Source organism: Palaemon carinicauda, chromosome 30 (genome assembly GCF_036898095.1).
Source record: "Palaemon carinicauda isolate YSFRI2023 chromosome 30, ASM3689809v2, whole genome shotgun sequence".
In the NCBI taxonomy this organism is placed as follows: Eukaryota; Metazoa; Arthropoda; class Malacostraca; order Decapoda; family Palaemonidae; genus Palaemon; species Palaemon carinicauda.
Window position 1 is genome coordinate 24,827,305 of NC_090754.1, and position 13,232 is coordinate 24,840,536.

General features: G+C 48.5%; 1 protein-coding gene across 1 annotated transcript in view; it reads right to left on the reverse strand.

Moving 5' to 3' along the window:
- Positions 1–404: 404 nt before the first annotated feature.
- The window catches only part of LOC137622929 (histone H3-like), an 82,506-nt gene continuing 69,678 nt past the window's right edge, over positions 405–13,232 (reverse strand). Inside the window, exons 3-4 of the mRNA XM_068353499.1 lie at positions 9,906–10,093; positions 405–1,990 (exon numbers count right to left, since the gene is read on the reverse strand). Of these exons, the coding sequence (XP_068209600.1) occupies positions 1,834–1,990; positions 9,906–10,093 (345 nt within the window). The 3' untranslated portion in view covers positions 405–1,833. The remainder of the gene's footprint in view (positions 1,991–9,905; positions 10,094–13,232) is intronic.

The following is a 13,232-nucleotide window of genomic DNA, read 5'->3' on the forward strand; positions in this document are numbered from 1 at the left end:
ATTTTGAGAACCACGATAGAACTCAAAATCATGATGACTGAAGAGGCAGAAAGAAGTGCCTGCATGACTGATATCTCCAAAAAGTTTTGAAAATTTAAGATGATAGGGCAAAAGGACTGTTATCTCTAAAAAAAAACAAAAAAAACTAGAGGTAGTTTAGAAATTATCAATCTGGGTAAGGAAAAAAAAAAAAAAAGTTGGCGGGTGAGTGTTTCAAATGTGGACAGAAAAAGCAAATACTAACCATTAAAAACACCTCAGGAACAAGTTATGTTGCAGATTCTAGTGAAAATTTTGTGGTTAGCCAAGACTGGATTGATACAATTTAGAAGGGAAGGGAAAAACAGGGAAGGGTTTCACCGGGCGACACAGGTCTCTCCCCAGAAATAGATTTTTCCTTCGTCAAAAGAGAAGTGACATTCAAACCGAGAAGCTAATGAGAAATATGTTGCGAAATTTGTAAGCTATAATCACAATTTCAAACTACGACAAAATTGGGCATTTTTGAACCAAGCCTAAAGCTGTTGTTGAGAATATTTTTCCTTTCGGATGTTGATGGACAATGACACACCACTAATGACAGAGAAACTCCAAAACTCACTATGAACAGATTAGACAGCAAAAGAGGACATGTCTCCAGAATAGGAGTCAAGGGATCCTGCCCATGTTTCAGTGATATAGAAAATGATAGCAAAATGGAGTTACAAAATGTTGTCAAAAAAAAAAAAAAAATAAGGCAGTAGTTAGCAAGGCAGGTAATTTGTATGATGATAATGCATCAATTCATTATAGAAACACCTGACAACATAGGCAGAAATAAACTTATCTTGATCAGTTAAAGAAAAGGCTTTTATAATCTTTTTTATGTGGTTTTATTTACTACACGGTTTGTTATATTTATACTATAAATTGTGTAAAAATGGCTTATGAAGAACCAATTGATAATATTTCCAATTCTTAAATGGAAAATTGATTTGATGTTTGAACAAGTTTTGGAACAAATTAAGTTCAAACTCTGAGGTATCACTGTACTTTTAACCTAGATTATTGATGGTTGGTATAGTATTTACCCAAGTTGAAACAGGCAAATGGTTATTTCTAATAGCGTGAACAACTCTTTCTTCAATTTTACCAAATTGAACAATTAAGAAAAGGTTTTAAAAATAAAATGCTTGAAACTCTATTAAAATCACAATACCTTAAAAAAAATAAGATTATTCCTTATAAAATAATAAACAGATTTCCTATATTTTTAAGAATTAAAAAAAAATATTCAGGGGTTAAATGTAAAAAAAAAAGAAAAAGAAAAAATCAATGGCTCAAATAGAAATGTGGGGTTTTAGAAACTGTATACACAAAGATATTAATACAGCTATTACATTATACAAATTTATATATGCATTGCAAAAAATACTTTAATCATATTTCTTGCTTTTCTCTAAACTTTGCCCTAAAATTTGTTACTTCAGTGAATTTTATATTGATAAAGTATCCTGTATATAATTCAATGTATTTTACATTGAATAGACTCATTTGTATCCCATGAATGACCAATCATTAATAATCACTACTTTCTCCAGCCTAGAATTTTAAAGGAAAAATACTTGCCAAACATTAATACTACTTGGACATCTTATGTATGGGAAAAACATTGAATGAAGGATATTTTCAATTTGCAAGCAGTTTCCTAGCCCCTTTACTTTAAATGTTCAGAATACTTCAAACTATTGGGTATTCACTGAACTGACAAATAACACTGCAGGATTAACTAAAAGAAAAATTCAAAGGCACCTTATCATTAAATGGTTTTGTTAGCTCAAGGATTCCTGAATCCTAAATATCACCACGAATTCTTCGAGCAAGTCGAATATCTTTGGGGAAGAGTGTTACCCTCTTTGCATGTATTGCGCAGAGATTTGCCGTATCCATCAAGTTCACTAAGTAGGCTTCGGTTGCTTCCTGAAGTGCCATTAATGCCAGCTGTTGTATTCTGTAAACAATTAAATAAATTAGAAAAAAAGGGATTAGTAATATTTTGCCTCAAGGATTGCTAAAAATATGACAAATTCGAAGATAATTTGTATTTTTCCTAACCATACAAACCTTAGCTATTTACATTGGGTTTACCTTTTAGCGCAGCTGAAATGACGAGCCAGTAGTTTTAACGAGGGTTAATTACCCCCACGCTAGTTAGCGGAGGGTAGGGGAAGGGTAGCTTGCTACCTCTCCCCCCCCCACACACCGGTGACTTGCTTCACTTCACTTAGAGGTAGGACTTGACTTGGGGGTCAGGGATGGCAGGCACATGTGTAAATAGCTAAGGTTTGTATGGTTAGGAAAAATACAAATTATCTTCCAATTTGTCCTTTGTTCCGTAACCGAAATACAAACCACGCTACAGTATTTACATTGGGTGACTTACCCCTTAGGAAGGGTGGAGAGTCCCCAGCCTTACTGACTTCGGCTTGCCCGGGGGCTCAATCCCTCAGTGAGCAGCACTAGAGAAAAGGAGCCCCTGTACCTCACAAGTTCCTAGCATCGCTAGGAACGAGTGGCCTACATAAGCAGTGTGTGGAGGAGTGTGACTCGTCCTATGAAGTTGACCTTGAGACCTTCAGATAGGAATCTAGGATAGGACGTTCCCAATACCACCTCGTCAGGGTATGGGGGACGCAACAGTATTAAGCTTAATGCTAGGAGCACAAAGAAGCATGGGTTACCTGCAGAGGTCGAGGTCAGCTATGCGAGGACCAGGATGCTGCTTCCCCAAGAGAGGGGAGAATGAAGAAAGTGAGGGTCAGACATACTCTTTCATCCACGCAGACTAAGACCGGGTAACAACGCACTCAACCTACTGCTACTTGTCCAAAAAGGAGCCTGAGGTTAGACCAGCTGTTGTGCAGCCACCACAGGGCCGATAGAAAACGTATCGAGGCTCCTGTGGGTCACGTCTTGCAGGTAGTGGGCTGTGAAGGTCGTCTGACGCTTCCAGACCCCAGCTTGAAGTACCTGCGTCACAGAGAAGTTTCTCTTGAAGGCAAAGGGATGTAGCAATACCCCTGACATCGTGTGCCCGAGGGCGACGTGACGGAGGAGGGTCCGGATTAAAGGCATGGTGGATAACCCTTCGAATCTAAGCTGAGATGGTGTTCCTGGTGACCCTCCTCTTAGTCCTGCCTGTGCTCACAAACAAAGCTCGCACTTGAGGACGGACTGCAGCCGTTCTCTTCAAGTAATGCCTCAGACACCTCACTGGACATAGTAGCAGCTGGTCTGGGTCGCTTGTTACAGAACGGAGACTCGCGATCCTGAAAGAGTCGAAGCGAGGATCCGGCACTCCAGGATTCTGAGTCTTGGCAACAAACTCAGGGACGAACCTGAACGTTACCTCCCCCTATCCCCTTGAATGGGCGATGTCGTACGAGAGACCATGAAGTTCACTAACCCGCTTGGCCGAAGCCAAAGTGAGTAGGAAAGCCGTCTTCCAAGACAGGTGGCGATCGGAGGCCTGGCGTAATGGTTCGAAGGGAGGCCTCTTAAGAGACCTGAGGACCCGAACCACGTTCCAAGGAGGAGGTCTTACTTCCGACTGGGGGCAGGTAAGCTCATAGCTACGTATGAGTAAGCGATGAAGAAATATCCACGCCCTTCAGCCTGAAGGCCAAGCTTAAGGCTGAGCGATAGCCTTTCACTGCCGAGACAGAAAGGCGCAATTCTTCCCGCAGATAAACGAGGAAGTCCGCTATTGCTGGAATAGTGGCATCGAGTGGAGAGATACCCCTCCCATGACACCAACCACAAAAGACTCTCCACTTTGCTTGGTAGACTCCCTCAGAGGACTTTCGCAGGTGCCGAGACATTCTCTCCGCAACCTGTTGCGAAAAGCCTCTCTCCGCGAGGAGACGCTGGATAGTCTCCAGGCGTGAAGTCGAAGCGAGGCCACGGCCTTGTGAGGGACGCCGGAGTGGGGTTGTCTGAGAAGCTCGTGTCGGGGAGGAAGTTCCCTCGGGAGCTACGTCAGGAGTTGCAGAAGGTCCGGGAACCATTCCGCGTGATGCCATAGCGGAGCTACCAGAGTCATCGAACAGTTGACCGATAGTCTGGTCCTGTTGAGCACCCTTCTCATCAGACAGAACAGTGGGAAGGCGTACACGTCGATGTTGTCCCACCGTTGCTCGAAAGCATCTTGCCAGAGTGCCTTGGGGTCCGGGACTGGGGAGCAGTACAGGGGCAGCTTGAAGTTCAACGCTGTCGCGAACAAGTCCATAGTCGGGGAACCCCACAAAGTCAGGACTTTCTTGGCTATCTGAGGATCCAAAGACCACTCGGTACTCACTATCTGCGAGGCCCTGCTCAGACTGTCGGCGAGCACATTCCTCTTGCCAGGAATGAAGCGAGCTGAGTGTTATCGAGTGGATTTCGGTCCACCTCAGAGTCTCTACTGCAAGATGGGATAGCTGCTGCGAAAAAGTGCCTCCCTGCTTGTTGATATAAGCCACTACCGTGGTGTTGTCGCTCATCACCACCATGGAGTGACCCGCCAGGGACCGTTGGAACTGCTGAAGAGCCAGAAAGACGGCCTTCAATTCTAGCAGGTTGATGTGTAGGCACTTTTCTGATTCTGACCAAAGGCCTGAGGCCCTCTGGTTCAGAACGTGCGCCCCCCACCCTTCTTTTGACGCGTCCGAAAACAGAGTCAATTCCGGGGGGAGGACGAGAAGACTCACTCCCTTCCGCAGGTTCTCGTCGACCAGCCACCACCGCAAGTCCGTCCGTTCCAAAGACCCCATCAGGATCAGAATGTCTGGAGAATCGGATCCTTGATTCCACCGGGACTTGAGCCGACACTGTAGGGATATCATCCTGAGGCGGCTGTTTGGAACCAGACGGGCCAGAGAGGATAGGTGACCTTAGAGACACAACCACGATTGGGCGGGGAGCTCTTCTCGCCTGAGGAAGGGTTCCGCCACCCTCCTCAGCCTTGCTATCCGGTCGTCTGATGGAAAGGCTTTGTGGAGATTGGTGTCTATTAGCATGCCTAGATAAACCAGTCATTGGGACGGCTGCAGAGAAGACTTCTCGAGGTTTACCACGATCCCTAGATCCTGGCAAAGATCCAGAAGCCAGTCTCGGTGCCGAAGAAGGGTCGACTCCGAGTCTGCTAGGATCAGCCAATCGTCCAGATAACGAAGGAGACGAATGCCGTTCCTGTGCGCCCAAGATGAAATCAGGGTGAACACTCTGGTGAACACCTGAGGAGCTGTGGAGAGACCGAAACACAGCACCTTGAACTGGTAGATCTTGTCGTCTAGGCAGAATCTCAGGTACTTCCTGGAAGACGGATGGATTGGGATCTGGAAGTACGAGTCCTTTAGATCCAGTGTGCACATGAAGTCTTGTGGTCTCACCGCAAGTCTGACCGTGTCTGCTGTCTCCATGCTGAACCGGGTTAGCTTGACAAACCCGTTCAGAGCTGAGAGGTCGATGACAGGTCTCCAGCCTCCAGACGCCTTCTTTACAAGAAAGAGTCGACTGAAGAAGTCTGGGGAGCCATCGACGACCTCCTGGAGAGCACCCTTCTCTAGCATGGTCTCGACTTCGGCCCGAAGGGCCAGCCCCTTTGCCGACCCTGTGGCACAGGAGCTCAACGACACTGGATTCGCTGTCAGGGGAGGTTGAGATATTGTGAACGGGACGCGATAGCCTTGGCCGATCACTGAGACCGTCCAAGCATCAGCCCCGTGTTGCTGCCACCAGCGGACGCAACGCTGAAGGCATCCCCCCACAGGTGGACACGCAGGGGGACCGCCACCCCTAGGGCTTGCGGCCGCGGCCGCCACCCCTAGGAGTCTTGCCTCCCCTGGAGGACTTACCGCCCGTCTTGACCTTGGCTGGAAAGGGCTGGGGCTTAGACACCACCTTCTTAACTGCCGGTGCCTGCTTCGGAGCCTTACGAGGCTGCTGCTGCTGTTGCGGCGGAGCTGGAGGCTTATAGGGCCGAGCTGTAAGGGCCCTATGGAGGAGGGAGTCCGTGCTGGATTTCCTCCACCTCTCAGCCGTTCGCTCCATGTCCTGAGGCTCAAACAGGTTCTCCCCCAGAAGGGAAGCATGTCTAAGCCTGCACACATCCACGGCGGGGACCTTCGGATGGAATCTCTTGGTCACAGCATCGCGCCGCTTCAACACCGAGTTGGCCCACAGGGTGGTAACCTGGTGCGCCAAAAACTCGATGGAGCGGGTGCCCGAGAGTAAGAAGGTCTCCAGGGCCTTCCTATTGGTCTCCTTGGACAAGTCCTCAGAGCGCAATAGGATGCCCAGAGTTCCTAGCCAAAAGTCCAGCCACGAAGTGGCTTGCATGGCACACTTCGCGACCTTTTCATGGCTAAGGATCTCTGCCGCCGAGAACAACACCTGCCGGGCAGAGAGCTTCTCAAGGGGAACTCCCTTCGCCAGCTCCTCCACGGAGTGATGGAGAGGAAGAGCGAGGCTGGACTCACCCAAGATCTCGAAATACCTCCTCTGCTGAAGACGAGGAGGAGGGATGAGCTTGTTCCCGGCAGAGGAACGACTGGAGGAGGCAAGAATCGCGAGCTGAGCGTTGGCCCTAGCTCTGGCACTCTTCAGACCCCGAGACCAGGGCAGAGCCGCACTGGACTTAGGGGCCTTCCGAACGTCACACACTTCGTCCAAGATAGTGTCCTTGCCTTCACGGGGGGCGATCACGGGGTCCATAAGCCCGTTAAGTTGCCTTATCAGGCTCAGGACCTGCCAGAAGGCATGTTCGGATTCCTGCTGATCTCCTCCTTGCGCGCTGGCAGCTAAGTCTCCTGTCCCCGGAATCTCTTCCTGGGGTGAAGCGTGGACGTTCCCCCGGGGCGCCGCGGGTTCCTGGCGAATCCTCGAAGATGATTTCGGGAAGGTCTTGGAGTCCTTGGATTCCCTCCTGGGAGGGATACAGGATCCCAACAAAGAGGTTCGAGGAGCCCCTTCCTCACGAGACGACTCTCCTCCATGAAGCGAAGTCTCCCCCCTTGGTGCCGAGGGGAAGACTACCGCTTCACTGGACTCACCCGAGGACGGAAAAGCCTCGTCCACGGGAGAAGGAGAAAACGCTCGAGCAGGAGAAGGGGGCTTCGCGACCGACCTCTTGGGAACCAGCTTCGCCCTGGGGGAAGTCACCACGAAGTCCACTCCTCTCTTTCCCTTCAGCGTAAGAGAGGCAGCTGTTGGTTTGTTGCCCTGATCGGCGAGTGCTGGCTTCATTACCCTCACTAACGCCCGCATCAGAGGACCAAACCAAGTCTGTTGCTCCACGGACACAGAGTCTGAAATCCTCGCTGGAGGGAAAGGGATCGGGCGATCCTTTCGAGTGGACACCACAGTACCTGCCTGAAAAGAAGGGGGGGAAGAATGATGCACTAACCTTTCCGCAGTGTCTTCCCTGTCCTGCACTATAGTCCTGCGTTTGCATGGAGGCGATCCCGAGCGCTGTCTAGGAACACGCGTTCCTGCTGTTACCACTGGCTGCGAAATTCGCCGCGAACGATGGTCGCGCGGGCGCGAGGGTGTACAGGTGAACGAGCGCGTGCCCGAGTCGGCGAACGAATGCGTTGGCGCGATGGCAAGGGAACGCGTTGCCGCGTGGGCGAGGAAGGTCGCTGGCGACGTAAATCAGCAGGCAATCGGTCATGAGCTGGAGAACGCTGACGCGCAGGTGAGCGATGGCGCGTTGTCGCATGGTGACGCGTTGGCGAGTGATAGCGTGCAGGAAGCGCAGGTGAATGATCGCGCAATGACGAGCTAGCAGACGGCGAACCATGTCCTTCCAGAACCTCTGGTCGACGACGCGTTGGAGAACGCGTGCGCGCAGGCTGTAAATCACGCGGGCGGTCCGGAAATCGCCGATAAACAGGTGATCGTTGACGCGTAGGAGAGCGCTGATGAACAGGCGATACTAGGATCGCCTGTGAACGCTGGCGAGCAAGGGGGCGACGCGTGAGATCCTGTGAAGGAAGAGGTGGCGCGGCGCGTTCACGAACAGGAACAGGAAGAGCGTAGGCGCGTGGGCGAACATGTGCTTTAGAAACACGCGCTGGAGAACGCGGACGATGTTGAGTAGACACAAGATGAGGATCGCGAGAGATCTCAGGAGACTGATGGCGCGCAGGGTGTCCAACAGGGACTGCAGGATGGTCAGAGACCACAGGAGAGCGCTGGCGAGCAGGAGGGCGATGATCCTCAATCAAAAGAGCGCTGACGAACGGGAGAGCGCTGACGAGCAGGAGAGCGCCTATGCGCTAACACTGCAGAAGGGCGAGCAGAAGAATGCTGGCGCGCTCTTCAGGAACCACAGGATGTAGGATGTCCTCAGGAGAGCGCTGACGAGGAAGGCGAACATCAGGAGAGCGCCGGCGAACAGGTGAGCGCTGACGAGCAGGAGAGCGCTGACGAGTAGGAGAGCGCTGACGAGCAGGAGAGCGCCTGTGCGCTAACACTGCACGTGAAAGGGAAGAATCCCTTTGCCCGAAGGGACCGTTGCCCGTCGGGTGACGAGTTCCCCAGAAGGGAGTTGGAGAACGGTCTGCAGAGAGGTCCAAAGGAGCAGGAGCTGTAGGCTGAGTACGACGAGGAGAGTCCCCTTCGGAGGAAGAAGATCCAAAAAGGCGCCTCTTAACCCCCTTATAAGGGGAAGGGAGGCCCTTGCGACGCAGCGGACGGTGAGCCTTACGGCGAAGGCGGCCACGGGGAAGATCATCAGGACCATCAGTCCTCCGAAGGGGAGTCTCAGTCAAGGCACTTCCCTTAGAGGGAAGCTGAACAGCAGAAGAGCCCGTAGGACTCACTTCCCCCTTCGAAGGATGTACGGAAGGGGGAGGAGAGCCGTCAGCACCATCATCCTCAACTGCACCTGCAGAGGATTGCCCCGCCCCGTCGGAGGCCTCTGGTACCACGACGTCGACGATAGACAGAGGGTCTACCTCTGCTACCGCCGGCGACTGCTTAACGGCGGCCCCCAACGAGACAAGGTCAATCAAGGCGACCCTGGAGGGCAAGCCCTTAAGCCCCAGGGAAGCCCAAATCTGTAAGAGATCATCATTAGACAACGAATATCAATAACCTCCCCCGGAGGAGGAGGGGGAACCACCCCGCTATGGGAGGCGACGCCCCCCCCCCCACCCAAGGTCGGGAAACAGAACTAGGGCCTGCGCTACCACTCGGCCGACTCTCCTTAGGAGCTGGACGAGGGGGAGCTTCGGAGGAGGTTTGGGCGGCGAAAGAAGAGTCCCGAGAACCTTCCTCATTCAAGGCAACCCCCGAAGGAGAACGGTCTCTCTTGGACTTCTTCTTACGCCGGCGGCCAAACCTCTCCCACTGGGAGGCAGACCACTCCCTACACATGTTTTCCTGGTCACACCATCGGCCCCGACACTGAGGGCAAAGGGTGTGAGGATCCGTATCCAAGGCCGACATAAAGGTCCCACAAGGGCGGCCGGCAACACCAGGGCACGTACGCATAGTAAAGATAATAACAATTAGTCAAATTCAAACACACACACAAACTGTAGTAAAGAAAAAGCAGAAAAAAGATTAAAGGCTGTCAACGAGGACGATGGACAGACACGTCTGTTCATCGCCGAGCCAAAAGTGAAGTGAAGCAAGTCACCGGTGTGTGGGGGGGGGAGGGGTAGCAAGCTACCCTTCCCCTACCCCCCACTAACTAGCGCGGGGGTAATTAACCGTCGTTAAAACTATTGGCTCGTCATTTCAGCTGCGCTAAAAGGTAAACCCAATGTAAATAGCGTGGTTTGTGTTTCGGTTACGGATCAAATACAAATTAACAAAGTATCAATCATTCCAATGAAAACAGGATGGTAAATTAAAGAACAGACTGAAACAGAAAATACCTGAAGTTTTGGCCAAAGCTTTGAAAGATCTCCCTCACAAGCCGGGAAAAAGGTAGTTTTGGTATCAATAAACTCCCAGATTTCTGATAATGTCTTATTTCCATCAAAGCAACAGTGCCAGGTCTAAAACGGTGCTTCTTTTTGTCCGCTTTTAGAGAACCTTCTTTGGGAGTTGCCTTCTGTTTGATCTGTAACAAGAGTAAATCATTGTGAATGCAAGTAGCAAAATAACGAACCATTTCCCATTTTAACTCTATTTCAGGCTTCTTTAAAAATATTTTCAGCTCTAAAAATTTGAAACTAGTGATATTTGGTGAATTCAACTTCCAAATAGGAAACAAATCTACATTGACAAAATCCAATTTTTTACTAAACAGCCAGTAAAATATGTGTACAGTAACTATGTTCTTAATTTTTTTTTTTTTTTAATTTCAAATAAAACACGTTTAAATTTGTCTTCTCAGCCAGGCGACGGCATGTAACAACCACTCCAAAGGAAGAAAATTCTCACCAAGTAGCCTTATATACAGTATGAACTTTCCGCGAATTGGTGTTTAGGTAGGTTGCGGACACTTGCATATAAACTGATGGGTTTATATAGTTTATATAAAAAAAATTCCTATCAACACAGCCCCTACCAATTTATGTTTGCAAGTGTAGCTAATCTAGTGTGAAAGCCGTACAGTATTGTAGAAAAGAAATCTACTACACTAAGGTGCTGAGGTATTGTTACATACACCCACAGAGTAGGACTTTGTTTACCAACTCATGCATAATTAATCATACGAAGATGAAGTTTAAGGCTGCCAGTCAATATTAAGACACAAATTACCAGCAATATGACAAATTTGTAAATAATTTGTATTTTTCCTAACCATACAATCAGCCAACCGGTTTATACTTCGCGATTTCAATTATACGAGAAACACAGAACGGCAAAACCTATTAAATAAAAAACCAAATACCCGCGATATCTTGCACCGCGATTTCAAATAATCCACGCTCCTTTACACTGGGCTTGCTTTGCACCACTTCCCTTTCCCTCGACCCAGCTCTCTCAGTACACTATATACATTTACTGTGGTAAAAAATTACAGCTATATACTGTATATTTAAAGTAAACTGGATCTTGATTAAACTGGAGTTTCACTCAACTGTATCCAATAATAATGTATATAATATTTAAATTTTAGTACAGTATTGTATTTGTAAATAAAAACAGCAATTTATAATCTTTTCCACTGTTTAATTTTATACTTTCCAAATTAGCTGATTAAGGCATGCTACTGCAGGATATTTCATATTTCCTTAAAGAAACAATTATTACTTGATCTAACATTTTCCAATTAGCATAATTTCAATAATTTCATTTGAAATACTGTATATTCTTGTGCAAAGGACAACCCCATGTAAGGGCGAACCCCAAAATTTCCTTTAGAAAAAGCATTTTTATCATATACAGCATGTAATAGGAGAACAGCCACTTCAAGGCCAGCATAATGTTACTACACTTTTATTATAAATCTCTTACCACACATTATAATCTTTATTGTTGCTACTGTTATATAACTGTGTTTTTAGTTTATAAAATCAGCTTTACTTATTCGTCATCATACCATTTACTGCCATCTCTTAGCAATAATGTAAACAATCCTAGCTGTCCAAAACAAATGTTTTGGTGATGGAAGTACTGCATTGTAATACAGTAAAGATAAAATTAATTTATTTTTATTTTACTTAAACAACTACAGTACTGTATATGATTATACTGAGCAGAGCGTCCTTCTTTAGCATGGTTTGGACATAGGCCTGAAGGTCCTGTTCCTTCGCGGGTCCCGGGTCCCGGATCCCTTTGCGTAAGAATTTGACATCATTGGATGAAGCGCCAGACGAGGGAGAGAGCTGACGAAAGGGATGGTGTACCCCTTTCTCAACATGGAAAACGACCACAGTTTGGCTTCGTAATGCATCCACCTACGTCATTTGCTCTTCAGGCATCCCCCTACCGATGGATTGGACGGGGGAACACCCATCCTAGCGGGACCGTCCCCGACAGTACTTCTTACTCCCTCTGCCCTTTCTGGAACCCCTAGATCAAAAGGGATGCATGGACTCGACTTTGAGCTATCTGCCTCTTGGGTACGCTCTTCTTCGACTTTGAGCCATGAATGAATAGTGTCTCTGAGGTGGAGGTGACGAGGGGTAGGAGTGAGAGGTCATGACTCATTAGAGAAGTGAGTCTTGGACCGCTTTTCTCCACTTGTTTGTGACTGCCTTGATGTTCTCCCTGTTAAACAGGGAAGAGCCGAACAATGGGGCATTGGGAAGCCTCATCGCTTCCCTCCTTGGCACCTGCCTCTGGAATTTGATCCATTGATTGACCACATTCTTGGTTAAAAACTCTAAGGTCCGCACGCTCGAGAGCTGCAAGGTGAAGAGGGCTTCCTTCCTCAAGGGGGTAGAGAAGTCCTCGTTTTTAACAAGGTATTCTACCATTCCTCAACCTCAAAACGGATTGCAAAGACCACTTCTTCACAACCCGCTCCAAGTTGAGGCCACCAGAGAAGAACCTTATGTCAGAGAGTCAATGGCCAGATCATGTGGAAGAGGGGATGGATCATCTTCAACCATTCCATAGTACTTCCTCTGTCGTATATATGGCAGAAAAGGTGAACGAGAAGTCCATAGAACCAAGGACCTGTGATGTGCCTGCCACTTGGGCATATGCTCTCTTCTTCGCCCCCCTCAGCACCCCCTGGACCAAGGCAAAGCGACCTTAGTTCTGGTGAGCTTTGGCACATCCGAAGAGATCAAGGACCATGTCCTGTCCCTCAGTCAGGATCTGATCAGATTCCCCTAATTTGATGACATTCCGGATACATCAATACCTGCATAAAGCTGCGGTCAGCACCCTTCAGCTCAAGTACAAATATCTTTGGGCAGGCAGTTGCTCAGCCTAAGTGTTCAGACCCATCATCAAATGGTTCTTCCTCCTCAGAACTAGCACCCATAGCAACACGTGGAGGGTGACTGTCGTCGTCCTGGTTCCTCCTAGTAGAGGACTGAGCTCTAGGGGGGATGTCCGCTATGCTTTGGTCCTGCATAGGCGATTAGGCCTGTAAGACGTTCCCCTCATGATTGACGCTCATCCATTTAGCGCCAATTCTTGGGTAGTCTTCGCGTCCTTCCTGTCTCTGGGTCGAAAGTCAAATTCTTCCCGTATGGAAGAAATCTCCTTCCATGTTGACTATGCAGGTCTTGCTACTTTGTAGTGGGCAGGAGGAGGAACCGAGGAACCTCTGCCATTGTGGTAGAAGGTTCAGGTTG